Source organism: Halichoerus grypus, chromosome 7 (genome assembly GCF_964656455.1).
Source record: "Halichoerus grypus chromosome 7, mHalGry1.hap1.1, whole genome shotgun sequence".
NCBI classification, from domain to species: domain Eukaryota; kingdom Metazoa; phylum Chordata; class Mammalia; order Carnivora; family Phocidae; genus Halichoerus; species Halichoerus grypus.
Genome location: NC_135718.1, coordinates 62,720,767 through 62,742,558, shown reverse-complemented (window position 1 = coordinate 62,742,558; position 21,792 = coordinate 62,720,767). Strand labels below are relative to the sequence as shown.

At 36.0% G+C, this 21,792-nt stretch overlaps 1 protein-coding gene and 1 long non-coding RNA gene across 8 annotated transcripts in view; one reads left to right on the top strand and one right to left on the bottom strand.

The window, feature by feature from the left end:
• Positions 1-21,792, top strand: part of CABCOCO1 (ciliary associated calcium binding coiled-coil 1) — a 195,269-nt gene that overhangs the window by 22,481 nt on the left and 150,996 nt on the right. For all 7 annotated transcript variants that reach the window (XM_078077669.1, XM_078077675.1, XM_078077670.1 and 4 more), the window contains exons 4-5: positions 8,486-8,630; positions 12,917-12,989. In XM_078077669.1, the coding sequence (XP_077933795.1) occupies positions 8,486-8,630; positions 12,917-12,989 (218 nt within the window). The remainder of the gene's footprint in view (positions 1-8,485; positions 8,631-12,916; positions 12,990-21,792) is intronic.
• LOC144382571 (uncharacterized) overlaps positions 1-21,792 on the bottom strand; it is a 59,558-nt gene that overhangs the window by 28,039 nt on the left and 9,727 nt on the right. The gene's annotated exons all lie outside the window — the stretch shown is intronic.

Here is a 21,792-nt window from a genome sequence, read left to right as displayed (position 1 = left end):
ACAAAGAGACAACCAAAAGAAAAACACCATCAACCAACTGGGTCTAATTGACATTTATAGAACAGTCCACCCCAAAACAGAATAGGCATTGTTTTCAAGTGCACATGGAATATTCATCAAGGTGGACTGTATTCTGGGTCATACAACAACCTTAAATTTAAAATAATTGAAATCATACAAATACATTCTCTGATCATAAAGGTATTGAACAAGAAATTAATAACAGAAATATGTCAGGAAAATCTTCAAACACATATGAAATAACACAATTCTAAATAGTATGTGGGTCATATATCTCAACAGATATTAGAAAAGGTTTTTTTTAAAGATTTTATTTATTTGACAGAGAGAGAGAGAGCGAGAGAGGGAACACAAGCAGGGGCAGAGGGAGAGGGAGAAGCAGGCTTCCCACAGAGCAGGGAGCCTGATGTGGGGCTTGATCCCAGGACCCTGGGACCACGACCTGAGCCAAAGGCAGATGCTTAACCGACTGAGCCACCCAGGCGCCGGTAGAAAAGATTTTTAAGTGAAAATAAACATGTGAAAATTTATATGGTACAGCTGAGTCAATGATAACAGGAAGGTTTCTATCATTAAATACATAGAAAAAATCTAAAATTAATAATCTAAACTTAAATCTTAGGAAGCCAGTTTTAAAAAATAAGCAGAAATCAAGCAGAAAAGAAAGACATAATAAAGAACAGAAATCAATGAAACTGGAAAAAAAAAAACAATAGACAAAATCAATGAAACCAAAATCTGGATATTTGAAAACATCAATACAATTGATAAACATGAAGCAAAACTTGACTAAGGGAAAAAAAAGATACAAGGCACAGATTATCATTATCAGGTATAAAAAAAGGGGGGGATATCACTAGAGACTCTGCAGACATTAACAGAATATTAGGAAAAAACTACTTATATACATAAATTAGAAAACAAAAAGGAAATGAACCAAATCCCCCAAAATCACGAACCAGCAAAACTTGTGCAAGATGAAATAGGTAACATGATAGTCTTATAACTTATAAGTGATTCAATTATTTAACTTCTAGGAAAAAATCTCCAGGTCTGGAGAAGAACAACAACAGCAAAAGGAGGAGGAGGAGGGAGAGAAACTACAGACCAATATCCCTCATGAACATAAACAAAAAATTTTTCAACAAAACACTATCAAAATGAATCAAGCAACATATAAAAAAATAGTACACATGACCAGTTAGGGCTTATCCCAGAAATTCAATGCTGATTCAATATTTGAAAATCTCATCAATGAAAATAATCTAAAGAAAAGCCACATGATCATATAAATAGATGCAGAGAAAGCATTTGACTAAATATGACATCCACTCATTATTTTAGAAAAGAGTCAGAAAACTAAGAAAAGAAGTGATATTCCTCAATATCATAAAAGACATCTACGAAAAAACCTAAACCTATTGTTATACTGAGTGGTGAAAGACCAGATGATTTCCGCGTAAGATCAGGGTCAAGGCGAGAATGTCTACTCTCACCACTTCTACTCCTATTCAACACAGGACTGAAAAAAAGTCTTAGGAATAAGTGCAGTCGAAGGGGAAGGAGGAAGTAAAACAGTCTCTGTTCTCAGATGAAAGGATTGTCTATATAAAAAGTTAAACAGAATTTTAAAAAATCCTAGAACTAGTAAGTTAAGCAAGATTGCAAGAATAAGGTCAAAACACAAAAGACAATTGTATTTCAATGTGCAATATACATTGTATTCCAAAATTTTAATAAATAGCATTCTTTACAATAGCTCAAAAAATAAAAGAAATACTTAAGTATAAATCTAACAAAAATGTACAAGATCTGTATGCTAAAAACTACAAAATGATGACAAAAGAAATGAAAGAAAACCTAAATAAATGAAAAACATACTGTGTTGTTGGATTAGAAGTTTCCACATGGTAAAGATGTCAGTTCTTCCCAAATTGACCTGTAGATTTAATGCAATATCAATCTAAATCCTAGCAGGATTTTTTTTCTAGACCTACCCAAGCTGATTTTTAAATTTATATGGAGTGGCTAAGGAAATAGAATAACTAAAACCACTTCAAAAAATAAGAATAAAGCTACAAAAATCATACACCCAATTTTAAGACTTACTATAAAGTTATAAAGTCAATGTTGAATTAGTGAAGGGATAAAATATAGATCAATGGGGGTGCCTGGGTGGCTCAGATGGTTAAGCATCTGCCTTCGGCTCAGGTCATGGTCCCAGGGTCCTGGGATCGAGTTCCGCATTGGGCTCCCTGCTCAGCGGGGAACCTGCTTCTCCCTCTGCCTCTCTCTCTCTGTCTCTTATGAATAAATAAATAAAATCTTTAAAAAAATAAAATAAAATATAGATCAATGGAACAGAAGACAGAATTCAGAAATATACTGATGCAAAAATGGTCATCTGATTTTTTTGATAAATATGCAAAAGCAATTCAACAGAACAGTGTAGTCTTCAACAAATGTTGGAACAACTTCTATCTATATTGAAAAAATATATAGCTCAGGCTAAACCTTTTATTTGGGTTCTTATTGTCTCAAAACAATAAGAAAACAATCCTATTGAAAATAAGCAAAGCTATCAAAACCCATAACTCGTGTCAACCATGAGGAAAATATTACTATTTTATTTATATTATAATATTTATATTTATTATTATTTATATTCAATATTTCAATTATTATTTGATACAATTAGCTCTAATTGGATCATAGATATAAAGTTAGAATGTAAAACTATAAATTTTTTAGAAGAAAACTGGGAGAAAATCTTCATGACCTGGAGTTTTACAAGAAGTTCTTAGACATGACCCCCAAAACATGCTGCATATAGGGGAAAAATGATAAATTAGACTTCATAAAATCGTAAAACTTTTGTTTTATGAAAAATCACTGTTAAAAGAATGAAGAGACAAGCTACAGACAGGGAAAAAAACATCTGTAAATCACATATTTGACAAAAGACTTGTCTCTATAACAATAAGAAAATAATCCTATTGAAAATAAGCAAAGCTATCAAAACCCATACTCGTGTCAACCATGAGGAAAATATTAGACAAACCCAAATCGAGGAACATTGTACAAACTATCTGACTGGTGCCTCCCAAACTGACAAAGTTATCAAAAACAAGAAAAGATTGAGAAATGATCACTCTAGGGGAACTTAGGAGACAGGATTGGTAAATATAATGTGGTATCCTAGATGGGATCCTTGAACAGAAAAAAAATATTAAGTAAAAATTGAGGAAATCTAATAATAATTTTAAAAATATATATTTATGTAGAAAAACAAAGGGATTTTTTTTTTAAGGTTTTATTTATTTATTTGACAGAGACAGCGAGAGAGGGAACACAAGCAGGGGGAGTGGGAGAGGGAGAAGCAGACTTCCCGCGGAGCAGGGAGCCCGATGCGGGGCTCGATCCCAGGACCCTGGGATCATGACCTGAGCTGAAGGCAGATGCCCAATGACTGAGCCACCCCGGTGCCCCCAAACAAAGGGATTTAATGAAAGAAAAAATATATATGCTCTAACAACAACAACAAAAAAAACTAAGAATAAACTTTAAAAAGGAATGTACAAGTCCTATATGAAAAAAACTTCAGAGCACTTTTAAAGGTCACAGGGAAGTTTTCTAAATTTGGAGAAAAACCAACATTCTTGGAAACACTCCACATCATAAAGATGCTAAATCTCTCTAAGTTAATGTATAATATTAGTATTGCAGTAAAAATACCAACAGTTTTTTGTTGTTGTTGCTGTGATATTTTTGCCTAGAGGTGACTTACTGGCAAGGTGATTCTAACAAAAATATGGAAAATAAGCAAATACAAATTGTCTTTAAAAAGTGTAATAAGCTATAGCATATCTTGTTATTAGCACTAGTAGTAGTGTTATAAAATCTCAAATATTTGAACACAGTGGTTAATGACTAAACAAACAAACAAAAGAAACAAAACACCGAACCTATAGAAAAGGAGATCAGACTTGTGGTTACCAGAGGTGGAAGGTGGTCAAGTTACAGACTTCCAGTTACAAGATAAATACTAGGGATGTAATGAACATGATGACTACAGTTAACACCACTGTGTGATATATAGGAAGGTTGTTAAGAGAGTAAATCCTGAGTTCTCATCACAGGGAAAAAATTTTTTCCTTTATCTTCTTTCCTTTCTTTTCTTTTTATTGTATCTATATGAGATGGACGTTAGCTAAACCCATTGCAGAAATCATTTCACAATAAATCATGCTGTGTGCCTTAAACTTACACAGTGACATATGTCAATTATTTCTCAATAACAGTAGGGAAAAATTTTCTGTAGGGAAGGGTGTGGGAACTGGGCATGTGTGCAACAAAGGTTGAGGAAGTCTTTTCACAATATATCTTCACATATGGTTTTTGAACCATGTGAATATATCACCTATGCAAAAATTAAATTGTAAAAAAGAAAATATGACATGAAGAGTCCTATGCTTTGCAACCTTTTAGCTGAGTGTTCACAAACTAGAAACAGAATAAAGAGAAGTAAAACATTTTCATGAATCTCACATTCCAAATTTGACAAGATATTTCCATTTTAAATTTTTTCCATAACTTACAACTGACTTGAAAATATTTCTTTTGCATTAAATTTTATATTGTTGATATCAGTTAAAAAATGAATTTTAAAAACTTGAGCAGGATCCATCCAGCTACTCATAAACTAGGAGAGAGTGAAAGTACATATGTAAAACCTAACAAGAAAAAAAAAAGCCAGGGATCTAGTTTTTTCTTTTGGCAGGAAAAAAAAAAAAATCCCCCTAAACCTTTAAACCTAACAAGGTTATAACTATCATCGGGAAAGAATATAATTTTAGCCAAGCATGCCAGAGAAGGAGGTAAAGTCTTTATACTTAAACTAAGAGGTGGTAGTGGCCTGAGCCCACAGTGAACATTCCCATCCAGCAACATTTTAATAGAACAAGCACTGAAGAACATAGCTGGGGCTGTTAGCTGTAGCGTGGTTGCCCATTAATAAGATTCTAGTGAGGGAACTGCATTTTCTGATGCAGTTTCTGATCTGTTCCTTCTCTCAAACTTGTGCTACGAGGCATACTGCAGACAGCCCACCTGGAATCAGAGTGGATCAAACTAAAAGAGTATGCAACATAGAAAATACACATTTTGGGGAGCCTGCATGGCACGGTCGGTTGAGCAACTGACTCTTGGTTTCCACTTAGGTCCTGATCTCAGTATCCTGAGATCAAGCCCCAGGTCGGGCTCCGCGCTCAGCATGGAGTCAGCTTGAAGATTCTCTCTCTGTCTCCCTCTGCTCCTCCCGCTCCTGTTCTCTCTCTCTTTCAAATAAATAAATAAATCTTTAAACAAACAAACAAAAAAAACAGTATCGATTTTGGGGTCTAGTTTTTCCAGAGCCTGACCGAGGGCAAGCTGGAGGACTGGGTATTTGACCTCTGTCCAGGTCCATGGGCCTAGATTTATTCCCCTGTATATAACATGACTATTAGCAAATAACCATAGAATACTTTTTAGTTCTATGAAATTGACTGTTTTCCCCTAAATAGGAATGATAATAATAGGTAACACTTGGGTAGGATTAACTTGTGCCAGTCACAGTGCATTTGCTTTCCAAATTCTGTCTCGTTTAATTCACACACAACCTTGAAATAGTTCTATTATTCTCCCCATTTTAAAAATGAGAAAAATAAATGAGATTTAGAAAGATTAAATAATTTCTTAAAGTCACAAGCATCAGCCCCAGTGAGTGAGAACTCACCCTCCCTACTACTATATCAAATGTTGCCAGATTTAGGCTGATTCTAAAAAGCACTACACATACATAATATACTAGCGTACATATCATTTCAGTTTCCCAAGTATTTGGCATGCATGTCTTATTTAATCCTCACAACAGCACTATAATTTTGAAAATTGATCTTATTCTCATTTATAGATATAGAAAATGAAACTCAGATCACCTAGCTAGTCAGTAGCAGTTATAAGGTACTATCTTAAGTCTTCCAACTAATTATGTCTAGCGTGTTCTTTCATTACCCTAAATTTTCGAAGATAAATTTTATTTCTAACAGCCCTTACTATTTAAATGGTTTAATCTTTCATATTTTAATCACATCACTAAATGTGATTTTTAAAAGAGCAAATATTTCAGTTAGATAAGTGAAATGATAACTTTCTTATTTTTAAAGCCGTTATCTATAGAAAGACATTAGACATAGAAAAAGTTTTAAAGTGTCAATTATATTTCAACATAAGGAAATAGTCATATAAATGTATTTTTGTGCTTGATAAGTGTAATTACATCTAGAATTATAATCAATTATCTAAGAATTTCTTTTTTCTCTGCATCTCTAATTAATACCATTTTAGTAATAAAATGATTCAGATTTTTAATCCATTCATTTTTTTATTTTGTTATGTTATGTTAATCACCATACATTACATCATTAGTTTTTGATGTAGTGTTCCATGATTCATTGTTTGCGTATAACACCCAGTGCTCCATTCAATACGTGCCCTCTTTAATACCCATCACCAGGCTAACCCATCCCCCATCCCCCTCCCCTCTAGAACCCTCAGTTTGTTTCTCAGAGTCCATCATCTCTCATGGTTCGACTCCCCCTCCGATTTCCCCCCTTCATTTTTCCCTTCCTACTATCTTCCTCTTTTTTTTAACATATAATGTATTATTTGTTTCAGAGGTACAGATCTGTGATTCAACAGTCTTACACAATTCACAGCGCTCACCATAGCACATACCCTCCCCAATGTCTATCACCCAGCCACCCCATCCCTCCCACCCCATTCGTTTTTGAATTGCTTTTATCCAACAGATATTTCATTTCTGAAGTTATCCCAAGAAAGTTTCAAAAGAAGTTTATCATAGGAAAAGAAATATACAATAATAATTGAGCTCCCCTTAGAATGATATAGGAAAACCCATTTATCCAGCAATAATTCGTGTATCTGACATATATAAAAGACGATCTGGAGGGAAGCTATGAAAAAGGGACCAATTGCCATCCATTAAACCAGTTTTTAATTGTTATGTAGTTTGCTTCATTCTAATTCCTACAGATAGAAAAGAATCTAGAAGAAACAAATTGCAAATTAGTGTTTATAGTGTCTTCCTAAAATTTTTAATTGCTTTACTGTCATTTTATCAGTAATCTGGGGTCATAACACATCCCAGAGTGAAAGAGTTGCTGTGTAACTGGAAGCTCTGTCCAACAATCAGCTTATGTTCTCATAAATCCTGTGCATTACCCCCTCTTGCTGCCCTGAAAAATTCACTCCATTAGCAAGAAGTGGAAAGTTGACTGATGGTTTCCTGAGAGAGACAGAGGTTTGATTGGGACTGATTGGGCAGGTGGGGCTCACGTGGAACAGCACAGTGCTCCCCAGAGCCTTCCTCCAGGCCCCAAGCTGACACCTCCTCCAAGAAGCTGGTGCAACCTCGTCTTTGCTAGAGACTTTCAGCTCTCCACCTCCAGACTCTTCAGTTTTACCTCTACACTCGTCACCTGTCAGTGTGCGTGGTGTGTGTGAGGTAATATTTTGCCTGACACAAGTAAAAATGAGCATAATTAAATAGAAAAAGAAGATGGAAGTTCCTGTTTGTATTATAGATGCTATAAATGTTAAGTCTAAGGCTCTTGACATTTATCTATTTTTTTTTTCAACTGGACATATGCCATACAAGATACTTTTGCTTTTTTGTTTGTTTTTAGTTGCAAGAAAAGATACCACAATCATTGACTTGTTTATTTTTGGTAATGGTGGCAAAGTGGTGTCAGCGTCACTCGGCGCTGTCATCTGGCTCTCACCACCACCACCACGCATACATTTGAGAAACAGCTTACATAAGTTATAAGTCTGTAGCTTGGAAAAGAAAAAAAATATCTTGATGTTTTACATAAAAATACATATTTCTGGCATCTATTGAAAATCTTCAGTCCCAAATTCCCACATGTTAACAATCAGCCAAAGCCAAGTGTTGGTTGACTCTGTTCTTTTACATTTTCAGTTCTGAGTTCAACTCTCCTGTCTACAGTAACTGAATCTACCATGTAGGTCTTCCTCACCAACTAATCTAAACAACTTCTGTGTCATTTCTGTATATGCTCTTGTTCTAAGATCATTAAAAAGTATATTTTCCATTTTAAAGTAATTTTTAGGTAGATTTTAAATTATCTTTGCATCTTAAAATGGAAACAAAATCTTTAGATAATTGTGTAGCGTTACAGTAATTTACAATTGTTGGGTGTGTCAGCTGCTATTCTTTTACACAAAATGTAATTATTAACTTATCATTAAAAAACATTACTATTACCATTGTCCTCACAAATATTGAAAAAGTAAATATTTGCACATTAAGGACATCTTGGATTATTTTGTTCCCAAAACATCTATCAAAATAATGCTTAAGCTCTGGGTCTTATTTTAGCACTGCATATGTCCTTGGAAGACAGCATAAAATGGCTTGGAGAAGTTATGGCTGAAATAGGACCATCCCATTCACAGAAAAATGAGGAATGGAATGTCTTTAATATAAAACAAGCCAATGCTGTCATCGATTACTTAAAAATCAGGTATGGATTTTTTTTCAGTAGCATTTGTTTTCATTTCATTATCTTTTACAAAATGTCTATTAAATAGAAATGAATTCAAATTTTAGACATTTACAGAATTTATGCTGTAATTAACCCAGCCAATAATGAGATGATATTAAAATTTTTCATCCAATAAATAAAATTCAGGACATTGAGTTTTTGGCTAACCTTCCATTCTTAAAAAAAGGTTTGTGTTTAACAAGTACAATTTCATCTAGAATTATAATAAATTATCCAAAAATTTCTTTTTTCTCTGAATCTCTAATTAATATCATTTTATTAACAAAATTATTCTTTCAGATTAATCAGACTTGGTTACAATAGACTATATATTTTAGTAGTTGGCCTTGAAATCAAAATTTTACATTTTAGAATAACAGTCATTTCCATTTAAAGATTTATTTTAAATGTTTTGTATTAGAAATTAAAGAGATTTATGTGCAGGCTTCCTCAAGTTTATTATTTGCCCTGAAATATTTTGTAGTATTGATCAATTAAACTCATTAAGTGTCTCTTTATGCTTAGAAAATGATGGTGAATGGAGGGGAAGTATTTTTATTACAGTGATTCTTCATTGGTGAACTAAGAAATCTGTCTTTTTATATAATCTGTCACAAGGTCTGCATTAGGGCATGCATCTCTCCCAAGGGACATTTTTAGAGTTTGCAAATATTTAAACAAGAGTTGGTAAAAATATTTTTTTGCCTAACTAAAAGCTTCTGCAGAATATCTTTTTTCCTCCATTATTATATACTGCAGTGTTTTCCAATTTTAAATTTTAAAATTCCAAAATAAAGGGTGCTGCATGATGTCCTAGACATGCTCATAATTTGCTTGACAAGGATCCTGGCTGTAGTCTGGAAGCTTTTTAAATATTAACCTGTTTAATTTGATAATGCTTATATACTGGTTTCTGGCATGAATTAATAATAGTATATGATATAATATGTTTTTATATGATAGCACTTGATATAATTTGATTTCTTAATATAAAACATATACCTCCAAATGTGTGTCTCTCACTAAAAGCTACAGTACTCTTCATATCAATTAGAATAAAGCAAGGTCCTTGCGTGGGAGGAAGGAAGGGAGTGGAAATCCAGAATTGGAGAACCCGTTCCCCAAGGTCTTTCTGCCCATCAGAATCACTGGGTGAGGGGAATTCTCTGCACATTTGTATAGCATCCTTCTTTCCCTCCTTTATCTATTTGAGACCACCAGGTCTCTCTTTGAAGAACACATTACATCTGAGCTCTAAGCCCCGGAGGTTTATAATAGGCACCAGGACTGATAGTTAACCATAACAGCTAAACCCATGCAGGCACCCTAATCACACCTTCTAGGTGGTGAAAGATGGCACTTCTTTTCTCTTTTGTCTTGTCTCTCTGGACAAACACTCATCAGTGAATTTCTTGACATTTCATTTCAGAAAATGATTAAGTTAGGAAGGGATGTCAGTGTTAGTCACCATTGAACGTTTACCTGGGTAACTTTACTTACCAAAAATTTCTAGTCTCATTTCTAAAAACAACAACAAAAAAGTAATATTTGAAAGATTACTAATCTCCCATGTAAAGTAAATCAGAACTATTTTTGATGCATTAAATCTTCATATTGTGATTTCAAAGATATTGTACATTTTAAATGCATCTGTTACAGAAAATAAAATATCAGTTAGTATGATATCTAGAATTGATACTGAAATTGTGTAAAGAAAAATGTCCTTTTCTACAATTCCTATTTAGAATGACTCATAGGTCCACAAATATAAATTTAATGGCAATTAAATCGTATAATATTTTTCATTTTAATGACTACAAAGAAGTTTTATAAATATGAACCTAATTCAATTATTGAAAGTATAAGCATATTTCAATTCAATCTGATATTAAATTTACTCAACCAGTGAAAGCCCTCATCAATTTAGGGAGAGTAGTTTTTAGAATATGACCTATAGCACATGAAACTTAACTGGCAATATAATTAAAATTTTATTTGATACTGTTAATAGAATCTAAATTGTATATTCCATCATGTGTCTGTGATTTGAAAAAAACTAATATCAAAATTCCTCTCTAACATTGCTGTAAGTACTGACCAATCTACTCATGCAATATATACATTGATATATTTTATGTAATATATGCTAATATAAATGCTACTGCAGCTTTTCAATATAAGACATCATTTAGATATATCTGGTCCACATACGCTTCTGTCATTGTGTATTCTACCTCTTCCTTGGGAATTAGGTGAAGGTAATGTGCACAGGCATTTACTCAATATAAGAAAATCAAAACTGTCCCTCTGTGCACAACAGGGTATCCTACTTCCTGGCATGGAGCCCAGATGTCTTGACCCATTTTATTTCTCCCTTTGATTTAGAACTAAGACAAGTTGTTTGACAAAATAGTTTAGGGGCTTGAGTCAGCTGGAAGTCTTCCTAGCAAAGGAAGAAGGAGGAAATGTATTCCCATAGCAGAGGTGTCACTTTGTTCCCATAGGAAGTCATCTAATAGTTCCTTGCTAAAGTTAGAGAACCTCAACCAATATGGGGACCAGAGTGAGGCAATGGAGGCAACTTGACCTGGCCCTGAAAAGTGCTTCCTCCTTAGGTGTCCCCCTCCCCTCATCTGTTTTACCCTAGTCCTGGCCTTGCCCCAACTTGCATCTTTGACCACTGCATCCAAGTCATGAATTTTATTTTCATTGTAAGAAGGGAATTTCCCTTTTGGCTGAGACAATCTAATTCCTATATGTAATGAGGAGAATGAGGCTGAAAGATTATAAAATTGCAGGAAGGAAGATTTATGAATTAACTTCTTTGTGTAGCATGAGATGGAAGGAAAATTTTACACTAATTCACTGAGAGGAAGCCAAGTTATTTCCAAATACTCTACAGTCTTTAATTTTTCTACTCAAAATCAGTTATTGCCAGTGTAATATTTTTAACCTTAAAGCTTTCTCTAGGTAAGCGATGTAAGGGAAGGAGAACTTGAATTTATTTTGCTTCATTGAACCATCAAACTTCACTAATCTTGATGTATTTTCTAGCCAATAAATCAAAGTAATGTCAAAAGCTAAGTTAGTTTTCTGAGTGTTGATGAGTAATTTGAATATACGAGGTTTTTAAAAAAAAAAAAAAAAAACATGACTGAGTCTGCATACCCATCACTTTCTAATGGATTGTGTTAGTAGTGAAATCAACTGCTGATATAACTCAGAGAGACCCATCTGCCTGAGGATTTCTTCATTGATTTCAAATGAATTGAAACTTTGATCCATTACAGCATTCAGGAGAAGCCATTATTATACATGCTCTGTAGCTACATTTTGCAAATGTTAATTTCTCAGTTACATTAAAATCAATTTTCTTAAATAGCAAAAGGCACCAGAGTGAAAGAGAAACCACTAAGACAATTTTTTTGTTCTTGGGCATTTTGCTGTATTATGAGTCTATTAATTTTCCCAACCAGCAGGAAGAGAATTAGAAAAATTCAAATATTATCACAAACAGGATATTAGAAATCAACCCTTCAATAAATTTTTAACTCTAATAATACATTGCTGAGATCTTTAAACTTACTAGAAAAACTTGTTTTAAGACTCCTATCCTTTAGCTCGTCACAGTTTTTATACACTGACCACCTAGTCTTTGGGTAGAAACTGAAGAAATTATCTTTCTTAAATTAATTCCTCTCTTTGACATGGATCAAATATTCTACAAGAAAACCAGACAACTTCTAAATGGATTTCAGTTCATGTTGCATCATTTTCAGGTGTTATCAGAGATTAATTTAATCTTGAAACAGTTTGAGAACATGAGAAGTAATTGATATGGAAGTAGATTATAGAATTCGGTGCCATTCATTCCAGGGGAAATTGACTCCAGTTTGAAGCAAAACATGAAATGTGAAATTTGGTGTTATTTAGGGGCAGTGCATTACTTTATTGTCAACCAAAACAAGTCATGATGCAATCTAATTGCTCCCTTATCCCAAACCTATCCACTCATCACAGATTAATTTACCGATCTTATATTAGGTACTGTGTTATACTGTCAATGTCTCAAAAAAGTAAATCATTAGTTTCTCACCATTTCTGGACAATTCATTTGGAATAAAAGAGGTAGCTAACTCTATATTAGTGTTTAATGTCTTTCGCTTGGTCACTATGAACAACTTTCCTTTAATAAATACTCTTATTTATTTGTTTTCTTTCCTAAAATAAACTTATCAGAGTTGCACATTTATTTTGTATTTCAGCTTATTTCAACACTACAAGCTATATGAGTTTCTATTCTACTCTACCAGGGAAGAAATTGTGATAGGAACTGAGGTAAGTAATTTATCTAGATGGAACCAATTAAGCTGAATCACTTAATGCATGCTGATCAGCATCTGGATCTTTAACTGCTTAAAGCAACTTCTTGTCAAGATTACTCAAGTGTTAATATAACCAACTACTAGTTTGCAAAAAGAATAATTACATAAAGTGAGCTTTGGATTAAGAAAATAAGCTGTCTTTTGGCATTAAAAGCATTGTTAATCACATATACTTTATGTATTTATGGATTATTTGACAAAGCAAAATTGAATGGGTTATGTATGTCTTCATACAAAGAAAATTGGGAAAAGTGAGATAAATTAATTCAGTTAAATCTCTCTAATTTCACATTTTTTTTCCAATCTACTCATTTTTTAAGGTCTAATTCAAATCCCACTTCCTCAGTGAAGCAAACTTTCCTTAATTCACAGCATCTCAAAGGAAGGGTTTAGACAAAGTCTTTAATCACATTCTGTTATTTTATTCTAGTTGATCTCTTTCTGGTGAATACTGGCTACTCTTACTACACCAATAAGCACATAACTATGCACTATCCTATATGGTTTTCTAATTATTTTTTGTGGATTAATATAGTCAACACAATTCAACTGTAATTTCCTTGAAGGCAAGGATGAGGTGCTGTTTTTCTACCAAAGCATAGAGTATACTGCACCATAGTGGCCCCTCAATTAATACTATGTGATTCAGTGATGTTGAATACAATAACATTTCTGCAAAAAATGATCTACCTGAAGATACCTTGGAAGAGCTTTACATATTAATTACATATTCATAATTGCTATAAATTAATCCTGGGTAAGAAAACATCGGGGCGCCTGGGTGGCTCAGTTGGTTAAGCGACTGCCTTCGGCTCAGGTCATGATCCTGGAGTCCCTGGATCGAGTCCTGCATCGGGCTCCCTGCTCGGCAGGGAGTCTGCTTCTCCCTCTGACCCTCCCCGCTCTCATGTGTTCTCTCTCATTCTCTCTCTCTCAAATAAATAAATAAAATCTTAAAAAAAAAAAAAAGAAAACATCTTAAGGAGGCTAAAGATGCCATAAAAAGTGCTCCTCAGGTTCTCAACTACTGGAGGAGGCTATGTTGCCCAGAAGTATCAGACAGGACTTGCCGTGGTCACAAACAGTGAATAAGGGTATATTTATGTGAGCTTTATAATTTTCTGATATTAAGTACCAGGTAGAGTGTGCCAACTTTCTGTCTGCCAGAGTGTTGTTATTCTGGAGTTTATAAAATGCTTACTTCATAAACATCTCAGTCACTGTTACTCATCCTCCATGTGGGTACTTGTTCTAATGCTGGCCTTTTAAGTGAATTGAAGGAAAACAAGGAGCCCTTTTTGCTTTTGACTTTCCTTAAAATTTCTTCTTTGTGGTCTCCTCATACTATATTTTAAATTAGATGCCACTTGACAGTTTTACTGAAAACATTTCCATTGGAGAATTACATCATGTAGTGCAACAGTGTTGCAATAAAGATCAGTATGGATACAACCCTATCTCATCTATTCAGCAAAACTTTGGGAAAATGATAATGACTTCAATAGCAGCATAAGCAGATATTTAGAATCATCAAGAAAAAATTTCATAAAGAACTCCCTTTTCCCTTTGTTAGTTGCACAATTGTGCCTTTCTTCTTTGTTGTAAGGATATATTTAGGTGACATTTATGCTTATGGAAAGATAAAATGGAGAAAGTAGACTGGGATTGGCGTCTTTATTTTCCTTTGTCTTTTGTATTTTCTCCAAGCTGACCAGAGCTATAAAAAAAAAAAAAAAAATCTTTAATGAAGGGATATTGGGTCTTCAAGAATTAGACCACTGACGATATTTTAAAGGATTAACCAAAGCAGATATTATACTACAATATTTAATGGCATTGTAGAAGTGTCTGATAACCCTTGGTGCAAATATGTTTTTTAATTAACAACCTTTCATAGACGAGGCAGAGGTCTGCCCCCCTAATATGATTATTCATGCTGACCTCAGTGCTCTGGGACCAAATAAGGTCCACACAACAATTGCATAAATGTTCCAAGTTTAAGTCTCAGGCTAGTGTCCAAATTAAAGAACACTGCAAAATTTAGTTTCTTCCTTAATTGTGGATAGGCGATTATAACAAAACACATAAATCCCCTCTAAGGATAATTACTAAATATTAATTTCTATTATGAAAAGAATATAAATAAACCATGCTCATACTTTTCTTGGGTTTTAGTTAAAAGAATTGTTTGTTTATTTGTTTGTTTTTTAATTTAGCGATCATTTCTGGCTATCTCTACTCACCTTTTCCAAGAAATTTCATGTTATGCTTAGATCATAGAGGCACATTTTCAGTAAATCATTATTCTTGACTTGAGATGCTTCATAATCTAGAAATATTTCTATAGATACAGTTCTGTAAATGACATGTTTTGTAGTTCATTCAGTGGTTCACAGATCATATATGTTGAAAGGCAGTAAACAACCACAATGAACTAGGATAATGACAGAATGGAAGCAGCAAATTCCCTTGGTTGTAGCCTCCTGAGAGGATGAAGTATATGAGTTTCACTCACTATTTAAAGAGATGAGCCACTGAATTCTACTTCTGAAACCAATATTGCACGGTGTTAACTAAAATTTAAATATAAATAAATAAGATGGAAACAAACTAACTAACTAAGGAGGTGGGAACTCCCTTTTAGTCACTTAAGCCAGGAGTTCTCCAAGTCTTGTTTTGACAATGCAATTAGCCCACAGATCCTCTGACACAAGAATTGTAAGGTAATCAGATTCTCCTTTGGGGATATGTATCTTCCTTGACCTAAGGCCGCACCCGGAAAGAAACCTGGAAACTGCTATGTTCTTTGCTTTTGTTACCTAAAAACTACACAAAACATTTAATAATTGCACACAAAGAACACTATCAGATATTAGCAATGGTGATGACCAAAAACTCATAGCAGATACCCAAAGTCATGGTTCTAGTCAGGTATCTACCACCAGGCATCTGTTAAAATGAGATGATACAACTATAAAATTATTTGTTTATTCGTTCAACATATGTTACCAGGTCCCTATTACATTGTAGGTTTTGTTAACTTCCAAGGACACACAATGATAAGCAACAATTCTTGTCCTCAAGGAGTTGACTGTCTAATGAGAGGAGAAAGGTGATTAAATAATTAATTATAGGAGGGGGGAAAGATGGTGGAGGAGTAGGGGACCCTATTTCAACTGGTCCCCAGAATTGAGCTGGATATCTACCAGACCACTCTGAGCATCCACGAAACCAGCCTGAGATGTAAGAAGATCTGGATCTCTACAAACAGAATATTGCAGGCGGTTGGTTTTGAGGTACAAGGTGGGGAGCCGTGATTCTGCGGGCAGATATCGGAGGATAAACGGCAGCGGGAGAGTGCCTCACCGTGGGGATCCTACACCGCCGGTTAGCAATAGCCTAGTGTACTGCGGACGGGGCGCAGACTCGCAGACTGGTAGTGGTGGGGAAAGGACTCTAGGGCAGCCCCCAGGGCGGAAACCCGGAGCGGCGGGGTCGCGCATCCAAACTGCAGCCCCCAGGTTGGAAACCCGGAGCGGCAGGGTCGAATGCACGCAAACTGTGAGTGGCTGGCGGTTTTAGAAGCACGAAGGGCAGAGACATGCCCTGACCTAGAGGCAGGAGTGGGGCCACTGCGGAGGGGCACACAACCCAGGACGCTGCAGTTTATAGCAACACGGACAGAAACGGAGACAGTGTGGCCTGGAGAGCTCACTTAAGAACAGACTGCGGTCTCTCTGCTCTGAGGCAGAGGGTTGGAAGCGGTCTCTTCTGCTCTGACTCGCGGAATAGACACGGAAAGCTGCCAGGGAAAGCCACCAGAGAACAAAAACCCCAAAGACTGATTCCCGCTGAACCCATCCCCTGCCACGGGGGGGGCAGGACAACTCCGCCCAAACAGGGTTGCCTGAGTAACAGCGTGGCAGGCCCCTCCCACAGAAGACAGGCTGGGAAAACAAGAGGCCAGCAACCCTAAGGTCCCAAGAAAACAGGTGCATCTTGCTTGGGTTCTGGTCAATAATTTGGACTCTATACATTCCCTCAAACACCCATCAACAGAATGACTAGGAGGAAGAGCCACCAAAATAGAAAAGACTCAGAGATTATGACTTATGCTGCAGATTTACAAATGGATGCAGATATAACCAAGATGTCGGAGATGGAATTCAGGCTAGCAATTGTGAAGACAATGGCTAGAATGGAGAAATCAATTAATGGCAACATAGAGTCTCTAAGGGCAGAAATAAAAGGTGAATTGGCAGAACTTAAAAATGCTATCAATGAGATCCAATCCAATCTAGATAATCTAACAGCTAGGGTAACTGAGGCAGAAGAGCGAATAAGCGACCTGGAAGACAATATAATAGATAAAAAGGGAAAAGAGGAGGCCAGGAAAAACAACTCAGAATCCATGAAAATAGAATCAGAGAAATAAGTGACATCATGAAGCATTCCAATGTCAGAATAATTGGAATCCCGGAGGGAGTGGAGAGAGAAAGAGGACTAGAAGATGTATTTGAGCAAATCGTAGCTGAGAACTTCCCTAATCTGGGGAATGAAACAAACATTTGAGTCCCAGAGGCAGAGAGGACCCCTCCTAAGATCAAGGAAAACAGGCCAACACCCCGGCATGTAATAGTAAAACTTGCAATCTTAGAACCAAGGAACCATCTTAAGGGCACTCAGGGGGAAGAGATTCCTTACATACAGAGGGAGGAACATCAGAATAACGTCAGACCTATCCACAGAGACCTGGCAAGCCAGAAAGGCCTGGCAAGACATATTCAGGGTACTAAATGAGAAGAACATGCAGCCAAGAATACTTTATCTGGCAAGGCTGTCATTTAGAATGGATGGAGAGATGCAGAGCTTCCACAACTGGCAGAAACAAAGAATATGTGACCACTAAGCCGGCCCTGCAAGAAATATTAAGGGGGTTCTATAAAAGGAGAAAGACCCCAAGAGTGATATACAACAGAAATTTACAGGGACAATCTATAAAAACAACGTCTTCACAGGCAACATGATGACAATTAATTCATATCTTTCAATAATCACTCTCAACGTGAATGGCCTAAACGCTCCCATAAAACGGCACAGCGTTGCAGATTGGATAAAAAGACAGGACCCATCCATATGCTGTCTACAAGAAACTCATTTTGAACCTAAAAATACATCCAGACTGAAAGTGAAGGGATGGAGATCCATCTTCCATGACAGCGGACCTCAAAAGAAAGCTGGGGTAGCAATTCTTATATCAGACAAATTAGATTTTAAACTAAAGTCTGTAATAAGAGACACAGAAGGACACTATATCATTCTTAAAGGGTCTATCCAACAAGAAGATCTAACAATTGTAAATATCTATGCCCCCAACATGGGAGCAGCCATCTACATAAGCCAACTGTTAACCAAAATAAAGAGTTATATTGATAACAATACGTTAATTGTAGGAGACCTCAATACTCCACTCTTAGCAATGGACAGATCCTCTAAGCAGAAAATCAACAAGGAAACAAGAGCTTTGAATGATACATTGGACCAGATGGACCTCAGAGATATTTACAGAACATTCAACCCTAAAACAACAGAATACTCATTCTTCCCGAGCACACATGGAACTTTCTCCAGAATAGACCACATACTGGGTCACAAATCAGGTCTCAACCGATACCAAAAGGTTGAAATTATTCCCTGCATATTCTCAGGCCACAGTGCTTTAAAACTGGAACTCAATCACAAGAAAAAATTTGGCAGAAATTCAAACACTTGGAAGCTAAAGACCACTCTGCTTAAGAATGTTTGGGTCAACCAGGAAATCAAAGAAGAACTTAGACAATTCATGGAAATCAATGAGAACGAAAACACATTGGTCCAAAACCTATGGGATACTGCAAAGGCGGTCCTAAGGGGGAAATACATAGCCATCCAAGCCTCACTCAAAAAAACAGAAAAATCCTGAATTCACCAACTAACTCTACACCTTAAAGAACTAGAGAAAAAGCAACAAACGATGCCTAAGCCATGCATTAGAAGAGAAATAATTAAAATTAGAGCAGAAATCAATGAATTAGAAACCAGAAACACAGTAGATCAGATCAATGAAACTAGAAGTTGGTTCTTTGAAAGAATTAATAAGATCAATAAACCACTGGCCAGACTTATCCAAAAGAAAAGAGAAAGGACCCAAATTAATAAAATTATGAATGAAAGGGGAGAGATCATGACTAACACCAAGGAAATAGAAACAATTATTAGAAATTATTATCAACAACTATATGCCAATAAACTGAGCAAGCTGGATGAAATGGAGGCCTTCCTGGAAACCTATAAGCTGCCAAGACTGAAACAGGAAGAAATTGACAACCTGAATAGGCCAATAACCAGTAATGAGATTGAAGCAGTGGTCAAAAACCTCCCAAAAAACAAGTCTAGGGCCTGATGGATTCCCTGGGGAATTCTATCAAACATTCAAAGAAGAAACAATACCTATTCTACTGAAGCTGTTTCAAAAAATAGAAACAGAAGGAAAACTTCCAAACTCATTCTATGAGGCCAGCATTACCTTAATCCCCAAACCAGGCAAAGACCCCATCAAAAAGGAGAATTTCAGACCGATATCCCTGATGAATATGGATTCCAAAATCCTCAACAAAATCCTAGCTAATAGGATCCAACAATACATTAAAAGGATCATCCACCACGACCAAGTGGGATTTATCCCCGGGATGCAAGGGTGGTTCAACATTCACAAATCAATCAATGTGATAGAACACATTAATAAGAGGAGGGAGAAGAGCCTTATGGTCCTCTCAATTGATGCAGAAAAAGCATTTGACAAAATACAACATCGTTTCCTGATTAAAACTCTCCAGAGTATAGGGATAGAGGGAACATTCCTCAAGTTCATATAATCCATCTATGAAAAACACACAGTGAATATCATCCTCAATGGGGAAAAGCTGAGAGCCTTTCCCTTAAGATCAGGAACACGTCAAGGATGCCCACTCTCGCCACTATTGTTCAACATAGTACTAGAAGTCCTAGCAACAGGAATCAGACAACAAAAAGAAATAAAACATATTCAAATTGGCAAAGAAGAAGTCAAACTCTCTCTTTTCGCAGACGACATGATACTTTATGTGGAAAACCCAAAAGACTCCACCCCCAAATTACTAGAACTCATACAGCAATTCAGTAATGTGGCAGGATACAAAAATCAATGCACAGAAATCAGTTGCTTTCTTATACACTAACAATGCAACTGTAGAAAGAGAAATTAGAGAAATGATTCCATTTACAATAGCACCAAAAACCATAAGATACCTCGGAATAAACCTAACCAAAGAGGTAAAGGATCTATACTCTAGGAACTACAGAACACTCATGAGAGAAATTGAAGAAGACACAAAAAGATGGAAAAATCTTCCATGCTCATGGATCGGAAGAATAAACATTGTTAAAATGTCTATGCTACCCAGAGCAATCTATACCTTTAGTGCCATCCCAATCAAAATTCCAATGACATTTTTCAAAGTGCTGGAACAAACAATCCTAAAATTTGTATGGAATCAGAAAAGACCCTGAATCACCAAGGAAGTGTTGAAAAAGAAAAACAAAGCTGGGGGCATCATGTTGCCTGATTTCAAGCTATATTACAAAGCTGTGATCACCAAGACAGCATGGTACTGGCACAAAAACAGACATATAGAACAATGGAACAGAATAGAGAGCCCAGATATGGACCCTCAACTCTATGGTCAAATAATCTTCGGCAAAGCAGGAAAAAACATGCAATGGAAAAAAGACAGTCTCTTCAATAAATGGTGCTGGGAAAATTGGACAGCCACATGCAGAAGAATGAAACTTGACCATTCTCTAACACCATTCACAAAGATAAACTCAAAGTGGATGAAAGACCTCAATGTGAGACAGGAATCCATCCAAACCCTAGAGGAGAACATAGGCAGTAACCTCTTTGACATCGCCCACAGCAACTTCTTTCCAGATACATCTCCAAAAGCTAGTGAAACAAAAGCAAAAATGAACTTTTGGGACTTCATCAAGATAAAAAGCTTCTGCACAGCAAAGGAAACAGTCAACAAAACAAAGAGGCAACCCACAGGATGGGAGAAGATATTTGCAAATGACACTACAGAAAAAGGGCTGGTATCCAAGATCTATAGAGAACTTCTCAAACTCAACACCCAAAAAACAAATAATCAAGTCAAAAAGTGGGCAGAAGATATGAAAAGACACTTCTCTGAAGAAGACATACAAATGGCTAACAGACACATGAAAAAATGTTCATCATCATTAGCCATCAGGGAAATCCAAACCAAAACCACATTGAGATACCACCTTACACCAGTTAGATTGGCAAAAATGGACAGGGAAAGAAACAACAAATGTTGGAGAGGTTGTGGAGAAAGGGGAACCCTCTTACACTGTTGGTGGGAATGCAAGTTGGTACAGCCACTTTGGAAATCAGTGTGGAGGTTTCTCAAAAATTTAAAAATAGAGCTACCCTATGACCCAGCAATTGCACTCCTGGGTATTTACCCCAAAGACACAGATGTAGTGAAAAGAAGGGCCATATGCACCCCAATGTTCATAGCAGCAATGTCCGCAATAGCCAAACTGTGGAAAGAGCCGAGATGCCCTTCAACAGATGAAGGGATAAAGAAGATGCGGTCCATATATACAATGGAATATTACTCAGCCATCAGAAAGGATGAATACCCAACTTTTACATC